Source organism: Nothobranchius furzeri, chromosome 2 (genome assembly GCF_043380555.1).
Source record: "Nothobranchius furzeri strain GRZ-AD chromosome 2, NfurGRZ-RIMD1, whole genome shotgun sequence".
Taxonomy (NCBI): Eukaryota; Metazoa; Chordata; class Actinopteri; order Cyprinodontiformes; family Nothobranchiidae; genus Nothobranchius; species Nothobranchius furzeri.
This window is the reverse complement of record NC_091742.1, coordinates 17,615,094-17,637,400: the sequence shown is the minus strand read 5'-3', so window position 1 is coordinate 17,637,400 and position 22,307 is coordinate 17,615,094. Positions and strand designations below refer to the sequence as shown.

The 22,307-nt window shown below is 43.1% G+C and overlaps 1 protein-coding gene across 1 annotated transcript in view; it reads right to left on the bottom strand.

The window, feature by feature from the left end:
- The window catches only part of xrn2 (5'-3' exoribonuclease 2), a 64,106-nt gene that overhangs the window by 26,691 nt on the left and 15,108 nt on the right, over window positions 1-22,307 (bottom strand). The window contains exons 12-18 of the mRNA XM_070548852.1: window positions 21,779-21,912; window positions 14,704-14,761; window positions 14,502-14,609; window positions 14,379-14,423; window positions 14,140-14,271; window positions 14,022-14,066; window positions 1,781-1,866 (exon numbers count right to left, since the gene is read on the bottom strand). Coding sequence (XP_070404953.1) covers window positions 1,781-1,866; window positions 14,022-14,066; window positions 14,140-14,271; window positions 14,379-14,423; window positions 14,502-14,609; window positions 14,704-14,761; window positions 21,779-21,912 — 608 coding nt within the window. The remainder of the gene's footprint in view (window positions 1-1,780; window positions 1,867-14,021; window positions 14,067-14,139; window positions 14,272-14,378; window positions 14,424-14,501; window positions 14,610-14,703; window positions 14,762-21,778; window positions 21,913-22,307) is intronic.

Genomic DNA, 22,307 nt, shown 5'->3' with positions numbered 1-22,307 from the left:
CCCTTCGCCTGTCTGTTAATGTGCTTGGACACAGAGCTCTGCGAACAGCCAGCTTCTTTAGCAATCACCTTTTGTGTCTTGCCCTCCTTGTGCAAGGTGTCAATGATTGTCTTTTGGACAGCTGTTAAGTCAGAAGTCTTCCCCATGATTGTGGTGCCTTCAAAACAAGACTGAGGGACCTTTTAAAGGCCTTTGCAGGTGTTTTGAGTAAATCAGCTGATTAGAGTGGCAGCAGGTGTCTTCTATATTCAGCCTTTTCAGAATATTCTAATTTTTTGAGATACCAAATTTGGAGTTTTCATTAGTTGTCACTTATGAATATCAAATTTAAATGTAATGAACATTGGAAATACATTGGTCTGTGTGCATTGCATGAATATAATGTACAAGTTTCACGTTTTGAATGGAATTACTGAAATATTTTCAACCTTTTGATGATATTCTAATTTACTGGCCAGCACCTGTATTAACTAATGTGTTCAAATGAACAAAGCCAACCAAAAGGTATGGATCATTTATCTTATCAATTCACATACATAATACTATCAATGGATAGATTTTCCTGTACAGGTCTGGCATGTTCTCATTCATCAAAGGGCTGAAAACTGCTTGAGCTATTTAATGGTTCTGACTTTTCGTGGAATTGGGTTGGCAACACTGCTCTGCACACATTATTATGATGGCCCAGAACCTGTGTGATGTGCACTGGAGGAAAAGTGTTGGAAAGTCCAAATCCTGACAGGAAAGCCTCCGTGAATATTAATAATCTGGGAGGATTTAGCAGCTTTCTACAATATGCCTCACTAACCCGAAACACTACTGCTTTCCATAGTAATCGGGGGAGGTGTTAGGAGGAGAAGGACAGCAGGGAAGAGGAGGAGTAGTGTAAACTGCTGGTAGAGCTGAAAACTGATCCAGAAACAGACGATCAGGAGTCCCTCTGATGCCGAACTCAAACTGGAATCTCACATTAATATGGTTGTAAGGTCCTGCTTCTTTAACCTGCGACGGCTGGCAAAAATCAAGCCCATGTTGTCCCGAGCACATCTGGAGTCAGTGCTCCACGCATTTGTTTTTTCAGGGCTCGACTACTTTAACGCTCTATATGATGGGTTGAGCAGGGCAGTAATGAATTGTCTCCAGTTGGTTCAGAACTCGGCAGCCAGGTTTCTGACAGGGATGAGGAAATTAGCACATATTACTCCTGTGCTGCTATCGTTACACTGGCTTCCTGTGGTCTTTTGGGCGAAATTTAAGATCCTCTGCTTTGTCTACCGGTCTCGATATGGTGGTGCTCCACCATACTTAGCAGCACTATTAACACGGCACAGCCCATCACAATTTCTACACTCGGCTGAGCTGGAGTTACTGACTGAGCAGAACGTTTAACATTAGTGCCATTGTTGTGCTGAGCAGGTGTTTCTGTGTAGCATACGGGTCCCTTCAGTGTTTTCTGATCATCTCATGCCATGCTTTTTCTTCTGGCAAAGATGCCCCTCCCCCCACATACACACCTGTGAGTAGTGAACCCACTTATTGTCATGGAGCTGGCAGGGAAAAACAATTAGACTGAGGTGAGCTGAGTTACCCCACGCTGAATCCTGAAGTCAGACATTATTTGAGATCTGCTGATGAGCTTGTCATCTTCTACCTAAATTCAAAAAACGAATTCCTGCAGCGGGGCCCAAAGTTAAAACTTTAAACAGGACTCTCCTGGACCAAGCTCAGGACTGAGCCATGGTCCCTCATTAGGAGTTTGTCTGTGATGTTAAAGGTCTACCTGACGTTGTCTTCAGGCTCTGGCTCGCTGTCGCTGTCCTCAGCTTTCCTCTTGGCTCCTCTGCTGTCACTGAAGCCTGCAGATGGCTGAGAAGGACAACAAAACCCAGGTTCTGTTTAGATGTTTCATTGATTTATTTTAATAGATCAGTTTTAACAGTTTACATGAAAGCACTAAGAAACACACATTTTAATGACATCTCATTCTGATGATGAAATCTGTCTGTTGGCCCCAAACATCGATAACCTGTGCTCAGAACCACTCAATTGAAATACTTGGTTTTGGTTCTGGCTGAAAGCCAACAAAGTCTGAACCATCCTTCTGTTAGAAATCTCCAGTTTTTTTCTCAGAAAGCGCAAAGGTAGAAAAAATGTATTGCACCATATGCCCCTCTCCCCAATTCTGTGAAAACAAGCAGAAACAAAGTGAAAGGTGGTGTAAAATTAGCTGATTTCTTTGGTCGTGGTAGTGTTTGGGTCAGTTGAAGGCAAAGTCACAGAAGCACCAGGGTCAAATCACGGTTATCCAATAAGATTAGTCTGCAGCCAAGTCCAAGATTAATTAAAATTAAGGACGGGTGGTACAGGAGTTAGGTGCACGCCCGTAATTGGAAGGTTGCAGGTCCTAGCCCCGCTCAGTCGGTCGCGGTCGTTGTGTCCTTGGGCAAGACACTTAACCCACCTTGCCTGCTGGTGGTGGTCAGAGGGATTGGTGATGCCTCTGTCAGTGCGCCCCAGGGCAGCCGTAGCTACAATGTAGCTCATCACCACCAGTGTGTGAATGTGTGAATGAATGATAGTGCCACAAAACTCTGGAATTCACTACCCCTTCCAGTTAGACAAGCACCCTCGCTTGCCATCTTTAAATCAAGGCTGAAGATGCATTACTTCTTCATGGCCTTCGATTCTTAGCATCAACAATTCGTCATACCTCGTTCCCTGAAAGCGCTTTCATAAATAAAACGGTATGGTATAGTATTGTGTTGTAAATCAATCTATCCTTAGTAAATGGATATGTACCACAGGATTTTAAGGTTGCTGTAATCAAACCTTCACTTAAGAAACCTCCTCTGGATCCAGATGACCCAATGAATTATAGACCAATATCTAACCTTCCATTTTTATCCAGAGTCCTGGAGAAAATAGTGGCCATCCAAGTATGTGAGCATTTAAACACTAATGCTCTGTTTGAGGAATTTCAGTCTGGTTTTAGAGAGTATCACAGCACTGAAACTGCATTAGTGAGAGTTACAAATGATATTCTCATGGCCTCAGATAAGAATCTTGTGTCTGTTCTAGTCTTGTTAGATCTCAGTGCTGCCTTTGACACAGTTGATCACAATGTTCTTTTAGAAAGACTTGAACATGCTGTAGGGATCAAAGGAACAGCGTTAGGCAGGTTTAAATATTCTACTTCTGTTTAATAAAAAAATGTGTGTTTCGACCATGCCTGTCGCATACAGTAGAGGCCAAAAATTTGGACACATCAGTCTCATTCAATGCGTTGTCTTTATCTTCATGACCATTTACATGGGGAAATTCTCACTGAAGGCATCAAAACTGTGAATGAACACATGTGGTTATGTTCTAAAGCAAAAAGGTGAAATAACCGAAAACATGTTTTATATTAAATTTTCTTCAAAATAGCCACCCTTTGCTCTGATCACTGCTTTGCACACTCTTGACATTCTCTTGATGAGCTTCAAGAGGTAGTCCTTCAAGACCGTTGGAAAACCATTTCAATTGACTACCTGCAATGGGTTGTGTCTTTGCAGGTTTTTTGTTTTCCTCCACAGCACCTAGATTACCACATAGTGTGCCAGTAAAAAGTGTTCAGACTGACTCATCACCTCATGCTTTTTTTTTGTGTGTGTGGAGTAAACCCACCCCTGATGACTTCCCTGCACGTTTTTTCCCCGCCCACTTGCTTGGAAATTTTTGGAATCTCTAAGCAATTTTGAAGATCTCCATTTTGAAGTGTTGTATCAATCCTGGCTGGGGCTAACCAGATGAAACTGGGCCAAGCCATACTGGAAGTGCTATTTGAGTCGAACACTCAGTCAGCAGTGGGCGTGTTGGACTTCAGCTTGAAGAAGACCGCCGCGGGAGAATGGTTAAAAAAAATGACCAGTTGCACGCAGCAAAACCCCCGGCTACCCAAATGAAAACATTCTCTAGCCAGCCCAGGCAGCTAGAGCCGATGCTAGTGTGGATCCCCTAATTGTCCCATGAATGATGCAGTGTGTAAACTCTTTTGTCAATGTTCTTTGTCCAGGATCCACGTGTCCTTATTTCTATCACTTCCCTAACCCATCTTTTGTAACCAAACAAATCAGAATGTGAAGAACCAAAACCAGAATAAAAATGTGGAATCATATGAAATACCATGTAAATGCTGCTATAAAACATATACAGGAAACCAGATGCCAACACAGAAATGGAACATATAAAAGACTGTTAAAAGTAACCAAGTCACAGAAACGCCAAAGCAGCAAAACAAGAAGCAGAACTAAAAAAAAAAAGAAATAAGCTGAAACAGACCACTGCACAAGGAAAAATCATATAATGGATAGTACATGGATCATAAACACAGAACAACAAAAATACAAAAGACAGATTAAGGAACAGATAAAAATGAGGATATGTGGACACAAAACCATGAACAGTGACAAAGGAGGTTACACACTGGATTGTTAATAAGACCGTGTCGTCGGCAAGGGGCTTGTGGGCAGTAGAGGGTGACATTGTTCTCCACTGCCAGCAGATGCACTAAATCAAACAGAAAGGTTATGGATCTTTACACATCCGCCTTTTTTATATACTACTTGCAGAATTTCATGACAGAAATCTGTAGCTTATACATAGCATTTATTTATGTTATTCTGGAGTACTATAATTTTTTGTGTGGAATGCTTAATATTTTTTATTTTTAGGTATCATTATCCAAAAATTATGGTTGATAATCCTTTATTTTAAAATTAAAAGAAATGAATGTCCTATTTATCTGTTTTTCTGTAGGATACTGACCCAGGGGATGTGGCTGTCCAAGGCATGGAACTTGGTATTCTCACGGTTGTCGAAGATGATGTTACACTCAACTCATTTCCAACAACAAGAGCATTGCCCTGATTATTGAGGAGCAGATTGTCCTTGATGACATCAGCAGTTTTCCTACTGCATTTGCACTTCGCTTCAGCCTCAGGCAAACTTCTGTTTCTTAACTTCTTCATCCAGGTAAAGGGAAGTTTAACCCTTTGATGCATAATGGTCATTACAGTGGACAGGTACTCAAAATTGTTATTTATTTGTTATTGCTATTAAGCACAGCTGTTGAAGACGTAATTGCATTTGAGCTCCTCCATTTGGACTTCATTAAGCCAAGCAAACATATTTCATGCTCAGAATGCACGCGGTCCACTGAGGTGGACATGTAATAAATTATTTGTAGATTATAAAATTTTACAAAAAATATTTGTTGAAATTTGTTTCATTCACACCTAAAGACGAATGAAAAAAATTGTTAAAAAAATCATGGTTGAAGATTTCATAATTCATGCATCAAAGGGTTAAGACATTGTCGGGGAAAAAAATAACACAATGTATTCAAGGCTGTCTCAGGGCCCCTCCCTGCAGTGGGCCCTGGGTAAACAATACCCCGTCCAACACAACTGCAGTGGAAGGGTTAAGTACAGCAGCTTTGGGGGGCCCCCTAGTGGCTTGTGAGCCCTATGCAACTGCATAGGTTACACATAGGAAGAAACGGCCATGATAGGGCATATAGTTAAATTCTGATGTTAGCCCAGATCTGGACAGGTGGGGGAGTAGAGGGAGGTGGAGTGTACAGTGGAGAATACAGTTGGTAAAGATGGCTATCCCTTGCCCTGCCTCCAACATGCCTCCATCTAAAAAGCTAGCAGTTATGCTCCATCCTTCAGTTCTTTTTAAAACACAGTGTTTTAAAAAGAACTGAAAGATGGAATTTGAAACTCAACACAGCAAGAACACACCAAAGATAGCAGTTATGCTGCTATAGGCTTAGACTGCTGGAGGACATACTAACCACTTTCCACACTCTACTACTTTCTTCTACAATTTATCTCTTAATTGCAATTTTCCTGCTATTTCTGCTGTTAACTTTACTTTTTTAACAGCTTTTCTCCTCAGAAGAAGCTACAATGGTGTTCTGCTGAGTTGTGGTGGCATCATGAAGGGGGCCATCGGCTATGTAACGTCCAGCAATTGTCAGTTTTAGGTACAGTTGAACATTCAACATCTGGTCAAAAAGGAGACACGAGACTGCATGTGTCCCCTCTAAATCAGCCTTCCTTCATGTTTATGTTTATGTTTATGTATTTAGCAGACGCTTTTGTCCAAAGCGACTTACAAGTGATAATCTGCATTTTGCCCTTGAGGCTAACAACAATAGTAACAACAACAAATTGACATCAGTCACGGAGAGGAGGGAACAAGGAGTGGACAGTAGAGAGGGGGGACGGGTGCAGGCAAGGTGCTAGTTAAGAAGATGCTCTCTGAAGAGCAGGGTCTTCAGGAGTTTCTTGAAAATAGAAAAGGAAGCCGCAGTTCTGGTAGTGTTAGGAAGGTCATTCCACATTTGTGGAACAATGCATGAGAAAAGTCTGGATTGTCCTGAGCGTGGTGTAGGCACTGCTAGCCGACAATCCTGTGATGACTGGAGCGGCCGGGCCGAGACGTAAGCCTTTGCAAGAGGATTCAGGTAGATGGGAGCCGTACCATCTCAGACTTTGTATGCTAGTGTTAGCAATTTGAATTTGATGCGTGCTGCTAGCGGTAGCCAGTGGAGCTCAATGAACAGAGGGGTGATGTGTGCTCTTTTAGGCTGATTGAAGACCAGACGCGCCGCTGCGTTCTGGACCATTTGAAGAGGTCTCACAGTACAGCCTGGAAGACCAGTTAGAAGATCATTGCAGTAGTCGAGGCGGGAGATGACAGTAGATTGCACCAGGAGCTGGGTGGCATGTTGTGTTAGGTATGGTTTGATCTTTCGTATGTTATACAGCGCAAAGCGGCATGAACGGGCAACAGAGGCAACATGATCTTTAAAGGCCATGTGTTCATCAATGACAACACCCAGATTTCGAACTGCCTTTGAAGGAGCCAGACTTAGGAAGTCATTCTGGATTGAGATATTGTGCTGTATGGATGGTTTTGCTGGGATGACAAGCAGTTCAGTTTTAGAGAGGTTGAGTTGGAGATGGTGGGATTTCATCCATTTTGAGATGTCAGAGAGACAGTCTGATATTCGTGCTGAGATAGTGTGGTCGTCCGGTGGAAATGACAGATAGAGTTGGGTGTCGTCTGCATAGCAGTGGTAGGATAAGCCATGTGATCGAATGATCTCACCCAGTGAGGTGGTGTATATGGCAAAGAGAAGAGGTCCTAGTACAGAGCCCTGGGGGACTCCTGTGGCAAGGTGGTGCACGGTAGAGGACTGTCCAAGCCAAGATACGCTGAATGATCGTCCTGTGAGGTAAGATTCAAACCAGGCGTGTGCTTTCTCTGTGATGCCCATGCTAGAGAGTGCGGACAAAAGGAAGCCATGGTTGACAGTGTCAAATGCAGCCGATAAGTCGAGCAGAATAAGCACTGAGGATTTGCCAATCGCTCTAGCTTCTTTTAAGGATTCAGTCACTGCTAACAGAGCAGTTTCAGTGGAGTGGCCCTTTTTGAACCCAGATTGGTAAGGGTCAGACAGTTTTGTGAGAGGTATTCTGTGATCTGCTTGAAAGCCACCTTTTCAATGATTTTGGCCAGAAAAGGGAGGAGAGAGATAGGTCGGTAGTTCTCCACATGATTTGGAGGAAGAGATAGTTTTTTTTAGCAGCGGTTTAACCTGAGCATGCTTGAGAGAGAAGGGAAAAGTACCGGATGTCAGTGATGCATTGATCACATGTGTGACTGCTGTGGCTACTGTGGGAGCAATAGCTTGGAGCAGCTTAGTTGGAATGGGGTCAAGTGGGCATGTAGTAGGGCGGCTGCACGTGAGAAGCTTGGACACACAGTTCTCAGTGACAGGGGAAAAAGAGGAAAATGAAGCAGTAGGGTCTGAGATGGTTGGGCTTGAAGGAGATTGTGGTAGTGAATGTTCAGGAGTGGCCAGTTGAGAAAACTGTTTTCTTATCGCTGCCACTTTGTCAGTGAAGAATGAGGCAAAGGTGTCAGCTGATAGATTGTTGGTAGGAGGTGGAGATGGAGGGTTGAGGAGAGTTTTGAATGTTGAAAATAGTTTCTGAGAGTCAGTAGAGCTGAGAATTTTGTCAGTGTAGAAAGCTTTCTTTGCATCAGTGATGCTGGCAGAGAATGAGGACAGTAAATCATGAAATTTCAATAGATCACCAGGATCTCTTGTTTTGCGCCATTTCCGTTCCGCAGCTCTAAGATTGGTGCGTAGAGCCCGGAGGGTATCATTTAGCCAAGGGTGCGACTGAGAGGATCTAGCAGGTCTAGTGGCTAAAGGACACAAGTTATTAAGACAAGAGCCGAGTGTGGAGCAGAGTGACTCAGTGGCTTCATTCACTTCATAAGCAGAGAATGTGCTGGGAGATGGAAGAGTGGAGGCAACAAGAGAGGAGAAGTAGTTGGGTGTCAGATTGCGGAGGTTGCGGCGGAATGAGACCATTGGGGAGGAAGCAGTGGACCTCCCTTGTAGAGTCGTGCTGAAATGGATGAAGTAATGATCCGAAAGATGCAGCGGTGTGACAGAGATTGTGTCAATGGCACAGTTTCTGGAGAAAATGAGGTCAAGTGCTTTTCCAGCTTTGTGAGTGGGAGGGCTTTGTACTAGTTTTAAATCAAATGATGACATTAGTGATAGGAAGCCTGATGAGCTGGGATTGTCCAGGTGAATATTTCATGTCTCCAAGGACCATTGTGGGACAGTCGTGCTCAGGAATGGAGGAAAGCAGGGTGTCGAGTTTATCAAGAAATTCTCTGAGTTGACCTGGTTGACGATATATGACAACTAAAAATAATTTTTTCGGTACAGTCACCTGGATGGCATGGTATTCAAAGGAGTTGTATTTAGTGATGGGTAGCAACTGACTATATATCCATTTATTGGAAATTAACATGCCCGTTCCACCACCTCGGCCAGATGCACGAGAAGTGTGGGTGAAAGTGTGGTTAACTGACAGAGCAGATGGGGTAGCATTGTCACATGGTTGGATCCAGGTCTCAGTGAGAGCCAGTGCATCGAGTGACAGGTGGTTAGCATATGCAGTAATGAAGTCAGCTTTGTTTACAGCTGATTGGCAGTTCCACAGTCCCATGGACAGGTGGATGTCTTCAGGGGGAGTTGGTTTTAGGGAGCGGAGGTTTTGAAGGTTGCGAAAGCGGTTTGCTGTGTGTGACCTTCGTCTGATGCTAGTGATCACAGGTATAGGATAATGACACATTTTGCTAGGTGTTGATGAAGCAGCGTATGGGTCGAGCTTGTTTGCTCTGAGTACCTGCTCTGTGGACACGCGCAGGTAGACACGTATGTCTTTACCCCGGAGGGGCTGAGACACAAGGGCTGACGCTTCCGCTGATGCTTCAGTTATGCCACCAAACTTATGCTGTGCTACTAATTGGAAACAGGTGTTCATGCAGCAGCTGATTGCAATGGTTGAGACCTAGATCACCTGATGAGTGCTTTCAGGGAAGACAAAAACACCTCGTTTACAGCCTCTGATTGCACTTATTGTTTTCAACTGGCCCAAACCGGAGCTACTAGTCAACAGGATAACCCACAGATGAGTTTCCTTCTCTTTTCCCAATGGAAGATAGTGCAAAGCAAAAGTTTAAGAAGACAAAAACAGGCACTAACAGACACTCAAGGCCCTTCGGTGCAGATTCATCCCACCAGCTGGAGCTCAGAGCCTGCAGCTCTGAACACAGATAACGAAATGTCAGCAATAACATTTTCTCCTCAAGGTCCAATCTTTCAGGATTCTTAATGCCTCCATATAAGGAACACTCGCAGCCTGGATTAGTTGCAAAATCAAAGAATGATTTCCTAAATCACATATGAACTTCTACAACTTATAAGCTAGATAATCGTTAAATAAACGTTTGTTTATTGCTACTTATAATAATTATAATTAATTATAATAAAATGAAATGTTTCATTCATCTGTGCTCAATGATTGAAGTTTGAAATGAATGTTATGCTATGATTACAGTGATTGAAATGTTTCAGCATAATGACATGACAAGGTCATCACCATTTGCACTCACACAAGGACAAAGTAAGGTTAAGTTAAACCCATGACACATAAATAGTCCTTTACCCAGATCAGAGCGTCCGGTATCAAGGAAGGCGTGTTTCTGAGATTCTTGGTAATATTCCTCAAACTTGTCAACCTCTGGTTGGCTACACAAATCATAACATGAGAACATTAAAACCAGATTACTCTGGCGATTCCTCAGTTCTAGAGAAAGCTTCACACCGGCCACCTGAAGCAAAACCCTCTTTAACCATCAAAGTTTTTGACACGTCATCAAAAACTTTTTGCACCTGCGAAGCTGATACCGCAACCGTTCCTGCAGAACAAGCTGATATTGTTTAAACTCCTTAAGAGTCCCAGACGCGTGGTTCCATTTATCTGTCCTGACCCGAGACATCTCTGGACTGGAGAAGTCGGTGCTGTGGTCAATCTACTGGACCTTCGGTGACAGAGGTCATCCGACCTCTCTGACCTTCGGATCCACTAAGAGGGTCTCCGAAAATGGGTGAAGCAGACACACAGATAGTGTCCGATGTGCTTTTGATGATAATCAACTTCATAGCTTAACGCAAACCAAATTCTTTAACATCCAGAACTCAGCTTTCCTTGATACGGAAGTTCTGACTAACACCGCATTGACACATAGGTTCATACATCACATCTAGTTCCATCCATCGCAGTAAATGCTTAGTTAACTTGTCGTGTTTTAATTGTTGGTAAATTCTTACTTTTATAAACCTGACTCTTTTCTGAATCAAAACGAAGTGTGTACAATCCCCTAATAAATAAAGAATCTTAGAATCTTCTGATTAAACACCTTAAAGACCAAGCAGGGTGATATTCTATATTTAGATAGAGTATCACAGCTTATTGGTCATTAGTAGAGGTAATATATATATTGAGCTCTTAAAGCACTCAATTTACCAAACCCTACAGCTAGCACACTGCTGCTAACCACTAAACATTCTCCTTCTGATAAAAACCTACTTTCTTTTCCATGGAATGTGCTACTACTAATTAACCTGTTGATTTTTTTATAGAATCACCGAAGCTAGTTTTAGAAAAAGCACTATTCAGAGTAACTCGGACGGTGCAGCTCGGCCCAACCACAATTTCCAAGGGCATGGTTCAGTATTTTCCCTCTACTTTCTCCCCTATTTTTATTCCCTGCTCCATTCAGGTACCTGGCAAGAAAGAGTCAGGCTGGCATCGTGACTCGGACCGTTGATTGTCTAGGGGACGGAGTCACAGGTTGCTCCAGAGTTTTTTGCCTTCGGCTTCACTGCCTGCAGCCATTTCCTAGTTAACATCAACTGCACATTTCCTTTAAGCCCCATAAGAAGTCTACGCTGCAGCTGTTACACACCTACTTAAGACTACTGGCGCTTACACATTAGCGTCGGTACAGTACCGTACAGGACCGGAATTTGGTTTCACACAGGTCAGATTTGCGTTTTTGGTTCTGAGGCAACTATTTTTTCAGGGCTCCTCCCCAGTGGTCAGACTGGGACCGTGGAAACACTACGGACTGATTGGCCGGTTGAAATTATGCCTACCGCTTTTGATTGGCGAGTAGAATCAGGCAGCAGGACGGTTCCCACATGCACGATTCATTCATGCTGGATACTGTAGCACGGAGCTGCCAATCAGTGGGAATGGGAGATGAGAGTGAGCTGTGTGTATGTGCCTGTCCCCTGCATCGGAGCTTTCACCCCGGCGAGCAGACACTGGTCAGGGGAGAAAGCAGTGGTTGTGTGTGTGTGTGTGTGCGTGGCCCACTGCAGCGGAGCTAAGCACAAGAATATGAGGACACACACAGCAAATTAATAACATAATGTGGTTCAGAGTCTCCAAAAGCAACACAGCTCATACCCGCCTTTGTTCATCTTTCCCGCACATATTAACTGCCACCCATGGGCTCGGGTATTTCTGAATTCCTGAGAAGTCCTTCAGATTTATATGTGAACACTACACCGTACGTTCGAGACCGAACTCACGCCATCCAGCCCCACCAAAAAAACGACCGTGCCACCGCTAATGTGTAAGCGCCACGTTAAAACCTGGATGGTTGGGAACTTTCTAGAGCTGAAAGAAGATAAAACTGAAATCCTTATTTGTGCCCCAGACAAGCTGGTTCCCAAAGTCAGAGACTCTCTTGGGTCAGCTTTCTTCACACTAGGGCTGCAACAACAAATCAATAAAAATCAATGAAGAAATGCGTTGGCCAGGCGTTTAGTCGCCTCTGTCAGAGCGCCCTAGGGCAGCTTTGGCTACATCGTAGCTCATCACCATCAGTGTGTGAATGTGTGTGTGAATGGATGAATGATGCACTGTAGTGTAAAGTGCTTTGGAGTCCTTACTCTGAGAGGCGCTATACAAGTGCGGGTCATTTATCATTAGTCATCAATTCGTTGTGCAACTTTTTTTCATGTCGCACAACCTTAACAGCCAATGCGCGCAGCTCATGTGTAGGAGGCAACAGAGCAGACCTAAGCAGATCAGAACGAGAGAGAAAGCCAGTGTTTTGATGAGGAATGACACACGTTGAACAGTAAGTTGCTTACTGATGCACAATGAGCTAATGGTGTGGAGGAAAACAGAAACCAGCAAAGACCGAAAGGAAGAAACGGTTTGGGATCAAAAGCACAACTACGGGCAGATTAGCTAATGCTAGCAGATGGCAAGCCAACGATCAGGTGGAGTTCCGAAAACACATACCATACCAACATTATTTCTAAAGCACATTTAAAAACGGCATGGCAGCCGACCAAAATGCTGTACGGATAAAAAGTAAAACACAACATAAAAACAAAAATACAATTAATAATAAAAGTACACAACAAAGCAGAAAATCACAGTCAATAAAAAGAATACATAATAAAAATCATTAATAAAAGTCAAGGGTTTAAAAATGCCTGGTCGTAAAAGTGGGCCTTAAGCAGAGACTTGAAATAGGAGAGGGATGGTGCCAGCCTTACTGAGAGAGGACGAGCATTCCAGAGGGACGGAGCAGCATAGACAAAAGCACGCTGCCCCTGCGTTTTGTATTTTGTTGTGGGAACGTGAAGCAGCTAGCAATCAGCAGATCTCCATGCCCGGTTTGGCACATAACGAGTCACAAGGTCAGACAGGTCACAGATTATGTGAATTAGGGATGTGGGTGTGAGTGCGTGCGTGTATTATCTTATGTAAACATTGTATGAAAATGTATGAGACCTCAGGAAGACTAGCATCTGCATTTAGGCAGAAGCTAATGAGGACCTCAATAAAATGTAATGAAACAGGTAATCCAGTGCCAGACAATTCAGGGCCTTAAAAACACACACCAGTATTTTAAACTTCACTCTGAAGATTACAGGTATCCAATGGAGCAGCGTCAGTACAGGTGTGATATGGTCACGTCCAGGGGGGCTGCCAGAGATTTTGGGCCCCATGAAAAAATATCAAGTTGGGCCCCCTGGGGGCTCATCCATAGCTGGAGCTGGGGTTCCACCCTCCCAGATTTGAAGGGAGAAAAAAATATAATATGTATACTTTATATTAGTGTTTCAGTTTTGCTTAATTATGTAGGTCTACATGCATTCTTACTTATTTACATATCATTCTCACCAGCTGTCTCTCATTAAACAGTGAATTTCCTTCAACAGAATTAGCAATATCTAGTTTTGTGTTTGCACCTGCACTGACCCGCTCTGACCAGTAACTACACTGACTTGTATAAAGAAGCTGCTTCTCTAATTATTGTCTCCCTATATTATCATTTCATTGTGTTTATTTCTTACTTCTAATTTTTACCCCTCAATTTTTTTCTTGCACCAAGCACCGCAGCAATTTCATAAAGTTGTGATTCTCACACATATGGCAATAAAACCTTCTGATTCTGATGACTATGGTTCAGAAGGTGTTGATAATAGTTGTGAAGGAACAACCAAAAACACAGTTGTTCATTCTGCAATATTAAAATAAACACACACACACACACACACACACACTCACGTTGCCTCCGTTCTTCATGGTGGCCTTCAGCGACTGAGCAGCATCCTGAAAACAACCAGTAACACCTATTTAAGGAACAGTTTTGCTCCCAGTTTAGGTTGTAATAGTTGACCTGTACCATGTTGGAATGCATCCTCATGCCGTAGGCCTGGTGTCGAGCATTTTGGACGGGTTCTGGTCGATCTCGCCTCCCCAGGGCCTGAGGAGCAAACTGCCCAGTGGTCAGGAAAGCCGGACCCTGCTGCTCAGCCTGCGTCAGAGACATAATCAGAGTTCCGAAGGAAACAAACAAACGAACATCTGGATCTGTGCTGACAACTACTTGGATCTTTAAACATTTTTCTTCACAAAACTCACTCTCATCCGCTTCCGTTTTTCTTTGTTCCTCCTCTTGAAATTTTCCTAAAAGACAAATTTGACAAAATAACCCGTGTGAGATTCCCCACTCATAACTAGAGGAGGACAGCAGTAAAACCTCACATCGTCTTCTTTGCGTTTTTTGAAGATGTTGTCCTCGGCGACGCCCACAGCCTGCATGATCATCTCTACTCGTTCCAGGTTGACAAAACCATTGTGGGTGAGGTATCCCTGCATAATTAGGTGACAGAGAAGAGTCTGAGTCAGGAAAAGAGCTCCCTGAGGATCCTGAGAAAAAACTGTGACCCGTTCACCCCGTACTCACTCCTGTTTTATGTACAACATCTTTGTAGATGTTGACCAGTCGGTCTATAGCCCCTTCCCTAAAGAAAGACAGTAAAAGGTGAGTTGGCATCACGTCACAACCACCTTTAATTCTCTCCACGGCACAGAGAACACAACCCTACTTGTATCTGCTCACACAGATTTTTTACACCAGCCCCCCTAAACACCACCAACGGGACGTTTCAGCCAAAGCCAAGTGTCCTGATATCATACAGGCTTTTATTGTGGTGGTCTGATGGAGGAGGAACCAAATAGACCGTGTGTGTGGAACCACAGATTTCCTGAAGAGAGCGGTGATTTGAAATGTCAGCATTCCTTCGGTGGATCAGAGATGAGATTATTGGATTAACTATGAGATAATCTCCAGCTTCAAGTACCATTTCATTATTAAGGGTATGGAACGATGCACTTTTTCATGCATCACTCACGCTCTTCATAAGAATTGTGCTTTTTGTGTTCTGCCTGATCAAATAAAGTCTCGCCCCATGAGTAAAACTTACGAATTGTAACTGAATATTAAAGACAAATGGAAATAAAGCTATGAAAACTCCACCCTAAACCATCTGAGGGACATGATGTTGAAGCTTCTGCTAGCTGAGGAGCTCTAACCACCAACCCACATCCATGTTTGTTACACGCATGAATTTTTTAAAGGACCTGTATCATGTTATTTTACACCTTCCAGAGCAAATACAGGCATAATGTATAACAAAAATTAACATAGGTACTATAGAGAAGATGTCGTTTTTATAAAATTAAAAGTTATTTTCATGACTCATTACTTCAACCCAGAAATAAGACGCACGGGTTCAATGAAATCGTACCACCACCTGTATAATTTCCACAATAGTACACAGCTGCAGACCTGGAAACTGCAGATTCATGCCAACATGTCCCACTCAGCTATGCCTTCATTTGTTGTTGTATTATTCATATATTTGTACTCATTTTGTTCGTTAAACCACAAGAATTTACAGATAATTATATTTTAATCTATTAGCTGTTGTGACCAGATACTCACCAGACCTGAACAGCATAAAATTAGTGTCAGATAAAGTAAGGAACCTTGGTGTTATCTTTGACCAGGACATGTCATTCCAAGTCTCACATTAAACAGGTTTGTAGGATTTCCTTTTTCCACCTTTGGAATATTGCTAAGATTAGAAGCATCCTTTCAACAACCAATTCTTTTACACCCAGAGTTCACAATTTCTCTCAGATATAAAGAACGGTTGCTACAACATCTAGCTTCCATCACAACACCTCACATCCACCACACCACATCTCCTTATTCATATCTTATCATGTATAAATTATTAGCTTAGGAAAAATAATTAAATTTATTTTATAAACTATATACTGACTGAATTAATATGAAGTGTGTTTATGGTTCCTGAAAAAGTAAAGAACCCGAGAATATTCAGATTAATCATTCAAAGATCAATCACATTGATATTTCATATTTATTTGGAATATCATGTCTTATTGGTCATAATTACTATCTTTTAATTGCTACAGCACAAAATGTGCCCAAAATGTGCCCAAAATGGTCCAATGAGGTCCACTTGGATTTCTATATCAATTATTACCTTTTTTGCATGAATTTGGGGTCAGCAAATTTTCAGATCCTTTCTTGCAGATTTCTAGATGTTTTCAATCAATCAATCAATCAAATTTTATTTGTATAGCACCTTCTACAACATTATCCGAAGCCCAAGGTGCTGAACAACATCATTAAAAGAAAAACATTCTCAATACATGGGCATAAAAGCACGATAAAAACATAAAATCATAAAATAGCAAGCAAACAGCATTACAGATAAGAGATATTGGAATAAGACCAATCGATTAAAAAAAACAAATGTCAGACAAAATAAAATCAAGCATCCGGTATAAAAAGAAGAATAGTTAAAACCATAATGTTAGGGCAATTCAAGTGACCCTAGCGCTGAAACGCAATCAGATAAAAATGAGTCTTTAAACGAGACTTAAAAACTTGAAGGGATGGAGCCTGTCTAATGCTCAGTGGCAATTCGTTCCACAGAGTTGGAGCCAAAATAGAAAAAGCACGACTACCCCTCGATCGAAACTTCGACCGGGGGACCACCAGAAGTTCCTGCTCGGCTGAGCGAAGAGCCCGAGATGGAGCATACCTGTTCAAAAGCGCAATAATATACGAGGGGGCACTGCCCTGGAGGCCTTATAAACGAGAGTTAAGATTTTAAACTGAGCTCGATATTTTACCGGGAGCCAGTGCAGAGCAACCAGCACTGGGGTAATGTGCTCTCGACATCTAGTGCCTGTCAGGAACCTAGCCACAGAGTTCTGCACAAACTGGAGCCGTGCAACCATGCACTGGGCCAGACCAGCATACAGAGCGTTGCAGTAGTCCAGCCGGGACAGGACGAAGGCATGCAACACAGACTCCAGATGAGCTCTGGACAGCAGAGGCCTGATCCTGGATAGTCTTTTCAGGTTAAAGAAACAGGACCTCACCACTGTATTTACATGAGTGTCAAGATTAAGTGCTGAGTCGATTTTAATCCCCAAATTACTGACCATTTTCTTTTCATAGGGTGTCAATGGGCCAAGGTCAATAACAGCACCAGAGCCATTTCTTCTGCCAGGACTAAGTATTATAACTTCCGTTTTGCTCTCATTTAGGTGTAAAAAATTAGAAGCCATCCAGCATTTTATGTCCTTCAAGCAATCCAGTAAAGGAGAAACAGATCTATCCTCCCCACGTTGAAGAGGGAGATAGATCTGGCAGTCATCAGCAAAGAAATGAAATTTCATATTATGCTGGCGAAGGAGGACTCCAAGAGGAAGCAAATAAACTGCAAATAGGAGAGGACCAAGGACAGAGCCCTGTGGCACACCCCAACGAAGTTTCACGCTGGGTGACGTTACCTCACCCATCTGAACACTAAATGTCCTGTCTTGAAGATAAGAGCGAAGCCATTGGAGGGCCTGCCCAGTTATCCCCACCCAATGCTGTAGTCGGTCCAGAAGGACTTCGTGGTCAACTGTATCAAAAGCTGCAGATAAGTCAAGCAATAGCAGAACAACATCATTGTCCATGTCACAGGCTAAAAACGTGTCATTAAAAACCATTAAAAGAGCAGATTCAGTGCTGTGACCTTTCCTGAACCCTGACTGAAAGGTTTCCCATAAATCATTTGTGTCCAAAAAGGCAACCAATTGTGAATACACGACCTTCTCCAGCAGTTTGGAAAGAAAAGGGAGTTTTGAGATGGGCCTGTAATTAGCTAAGGTTGTCACATCCAGCCCCGTTTTTTTTAACATGGGATGAATAACAGCCTTCTTAAACGAGGACGGAACCATACCAGAAGTAAGACTGCCATTTATGATTGCCAACAGCAAAGGGCCTATCACTGGAAAGAGTTCTTTATAAATTCTAGGGGGCAGCACATCACAAGGAGAGCCAGAAGGTTTGAGCTGAGCGACCAGTTTTTCCAAGTCTGATAATGTAACAGTCTCAAATGTTTCCAGTGTAGCCTGGAGCGGCTCATTTAGAAGGAATTTTAACATCATAAAGGGGATGTTTTTTTAGGCGGAACAGATTTTTTTCTCATTTCTGCTGTGTTCCAGCTGTGTTACTCTCAATCAGAGACATAAGTGTTGCTTTTTAGAATTTTAGAGTAATATCTTTATTTGATAGTAAAAACAGCTCAAATAAAACTTGTAGTTTATGAGATATACTTAATTCATTTTGTGCACGTGCTTTTCTTTTCTTTTTCTTTCTCCCGTGTCCTGTCTGGCTGTGAAGCAAACAGAACTGATGTCTGAATGCTGGAGACAAGCCTTACAGATTTACTCTCAGGTGGGGCATCAAAGCTGCTGCTTTAATGTCACGCCTGATACTTAAAACTGTATCAGTGTATTTGGATGCTTTATAATTTCGACCAGACACGGAGACAGAGGTGAAAGAGAAAGGAAGAGATAAAAGGAAGGGGAGGGTTCCAATAAAATTAACAACCAATGATGAACAACAGTCTGCTTCTAGACCTGCAGAAAGAGAAAACAACACACAACAATACAACAGGAGCAAACCATCACTCGTCAACCTGATGAATATAAAATCAACATTGCTTTACTGAACAATCACATGATAAATCACAGTGCATTTAGTGCCAACCACTGCCTTAAGGCATGTGTTGAAAATGCTCAAGTACATACTTATGAGAGCACCATGTGAGCACCTGTGTGTGTACATGCGCTTGTATATGGTAAATGGCCTGTATTTGATATACTGTAGCGCCTTCTAGAGTTCTGGAACCCCCAAGGCACTTTACAAGACAATCAGTCATTCACCCATTAAAACACAGTTTCACACGCTGGTTTCTTAGTCAGCCCTGGGGTTCTGGTCATGGTGGAGACCTAACTGTTGTTTTCAGAGACCATCTTCTATGTAGCTCTAAAACCTCTGGTCGCTTTGCTTCCTTTGAACTGCAGCTGATTAGAAGTCGAGTGTAAGGACTCTTTCTACTGTGCTGTGGTCTATCGTCCACCTGGTCCAAACAGTTCTTTCCTTCAGGAGTTTTGTGACTTTCTATCCTCCACTGTGAAGCTGTCCAGACTGGTGATTGTTGGTGACTTTAACATCCACGTTGATGATCCCTCAGATCACTTTGCCATGAATTTCTCCAGCCTTATGGACTCCTTCAGCTTTACCCAGCATGTTTCTGGCCCCACACACACCAGGGGGCACACTCTGGACCTTGTTTTTACCCTGAGTCTAAATGCTGACAGTGTTTGTCCTGAGGACGTTTATATTTCTGATCACCATTGCATTTTCTTTAACTTGTCAGTTTCTGCGTCCCCACCTCCTGCTCGCCGTATGGTTAGTTCTCGTTTTCTTAATGAGAGCACAGCTAGCAATTTTTCTGCTGCTTTTGATCCACCCTGTTCTTCTGATAACGACCCAGATTCCTTAACTTCTCAGTTTAATGAGCACTGCCTCTCCATTCTGGACAACATCTGTCCTGTCAGAACCAGATCAGTTCCCGCAGTGAACCCTACTCCCTGGTTTAATGACAGCCTTCGCAGCCTGAAGCGCCAATGCAGAAAAATTGAGCGTTTGTGGAAGAAAACCCATCTCCACGTCCATCTGCTGCACCCAAAGGATCTTCTGACATCCTTTAACTCTGCAGTCAGAGACGCGAGGGTTTCCTATTTCTCCAACCTGGTGTCCCAGAGCAAAGGGAACCCCAAGGTGCTGTTTAACACCATCAGCGTTATCCTCTTTCCTGCCTCTCCTACAGCTTCCATCCACTCTGTTGCAGACTGTGAAAACTTTCTTTCTTTGTGGACGAAGTCAATAAGGTTAGATCTAGCATCTCTCCTTCAGCCTTATTGCTGCCTCTCTCTGTCTAAGCTTCAGCTGTTACATACCTGCTTAGACTATCAAAACCTGGATGGCTGGGAGCTTTCTTCAGCTGAATGAAGATAAGACTGAGATCCTCATCTGTGCCCCAGACAAGCTGGTTCCCACAGTCAGAGACTCTCTTGGTCAGCTTGCTTCTCACACCAAATCTTCCGTCAGGAATCTTGGTGTGACCTTTGACCAAGCTCCCACTCTGGATTCTCATGTCAGTTCTCTTATTTGCTCTTCCTTCTTCCATCTCAGGAACATTGCTAAGCTGAGTCCCATTCTGTCCCGCTCTGAACTTGAGACAGTTATCCACACCTTCATCTCCTCACGCTTAGACTACTGCAACTCTCTTTTCACGTGTCTGAGCAGAACCTCCCTGAACCGTCTACAGGTGGTTCAGAAGGCCTGTGCTCGGCTTCTGACCAAGTCCTCCAAACACACCCACATCACCCCGCTTCTCCTCCAGCTTCACTGGCTGCCAGTCAACTTCAGGGTTCATTTCAAGATCCTGGTTCTGGTCTATAGGGCCTTACATGGACAAGCACCATCTTACATTGGTGATCTTCTTAGTCCCTACACCCCCAGCAGGTCCCTGAGGTCCAGTGATCAAAGCCTACTGGTTGTGCAATGCACCAGGCTAAAGGTCAAAGGTGACAGATCATCTGCTGCTGTGGCCCCCAGACTCTGGACCTCTTTCCCCCTGAGCCTGAGATCAGTGGACTCAGTGGTCTCCTTTAAAAAGCAGCTGAAGACTCACTTGTTCAAGCTGGCTTTTGTATGACCTTCTTCACCCCTCTCTTTATTCTGCTCTCCCCATCTATTCCACCTTCCTCAGGATCCACTGATTTCCCTCTTTCCTATTCACTCTCTCTTTCTTAACAGTTTTTCTTTTAAATCGCAATTGCTTATTCTTGCTCATTTTAAATATATTTTTAAACATTTTCTAAATGCTTTTTTATTTTTTAACAATTTTTTATATTTTTTGTTTTTGTGAAGCGCCTCGTGATTTTTATCTTGAGAGGCGCTATAGAAATGATATTTTCTTCTTCTTCTTCTTGTGACGTGTCAAGGAAGGCTTCCTCAGAAAAGGAGTTTTTCTCTCCCCTTTTTTACTCTTCTAATTTACATAAAAGTGGGTCAAACACGACTTTGACTTTTTGACACACTACTTTTGACCACCCAAGCTGTCTTTGCTCAACAAGGAAAATGTTGGTTTAGATTCTAGGTCCTCTTTAAGATGGGAGTGGAAATGTTGTTCCGACTTCCCAAACCTTACGCGCAGTAACACTGCGAGATGTTGAAGCAACAGTAGTCATACATGATGTGAGCGGCACTTCCCCAGTGTCTAGACAGTTTTTAAAATGCTGTCTCCGTGTCTGATGAATCAAATGATGATGCATAGCATGCTATAACAAGACAGTTTGTGACCAAGATGAACACCCCTCCTTTCTCTGAAAATTGACTTTATAACAAGTGACTGAATCCAGACCCGACCTAATTCATGTGAATGCCAGATTCGGCTTCAAAGACAGTGATTTTCGGTGAAAATCAGCAGTAGCTCAGAAGGTAGAGCAGGTTGTCCAATAATCGGAAGGCTGCAGGCCTGTTTCAAAAGTGCTCCTAAACCCTCAACCTTCAGATTGAGGGGCAGAAAGCTCACCTGATCTCCAGAGACGGAAGGTGAGGCAGGAAGTCGTTGCCTACAAAGAAGCACATGAAGACCCAGTCGTCTACACTGCGCTCAAAGTCAAAAGGAAACGGGAGGCTGGCCATGGTCAGCTCTCTGGACAGGTACTGGAAACACACACAAAACCACACACACACACACACACACACACACACACACACATTTAATCATCTTCCTTTTACTTGTTGAGTCTACAGGTGGAGGCTTCCTTTTACCCCTAATGCATTCTGATCTCTAGATCTGTTTTTGTGATTGTGTTCATAAAACTGATTATTCAGCTGGTTCTGAATCTGCTGGATCCTTGTTAGAACCAACATCGAGTCAAGCTGATGGTGTGGATCTCTGTTCTTACAGTTCCTGTTCACAAGTCTCACTTATTTAAATGAATCTTAGATTCATCTAGATTAGAGACCCTTCACCCTAACCACCTGCTTGTGGTGGGTGGAGAGACCAGTGGAGCCTGTGTACGGCAGCCTCGCCCCTGTCAGTGTGCCCCAGAGGA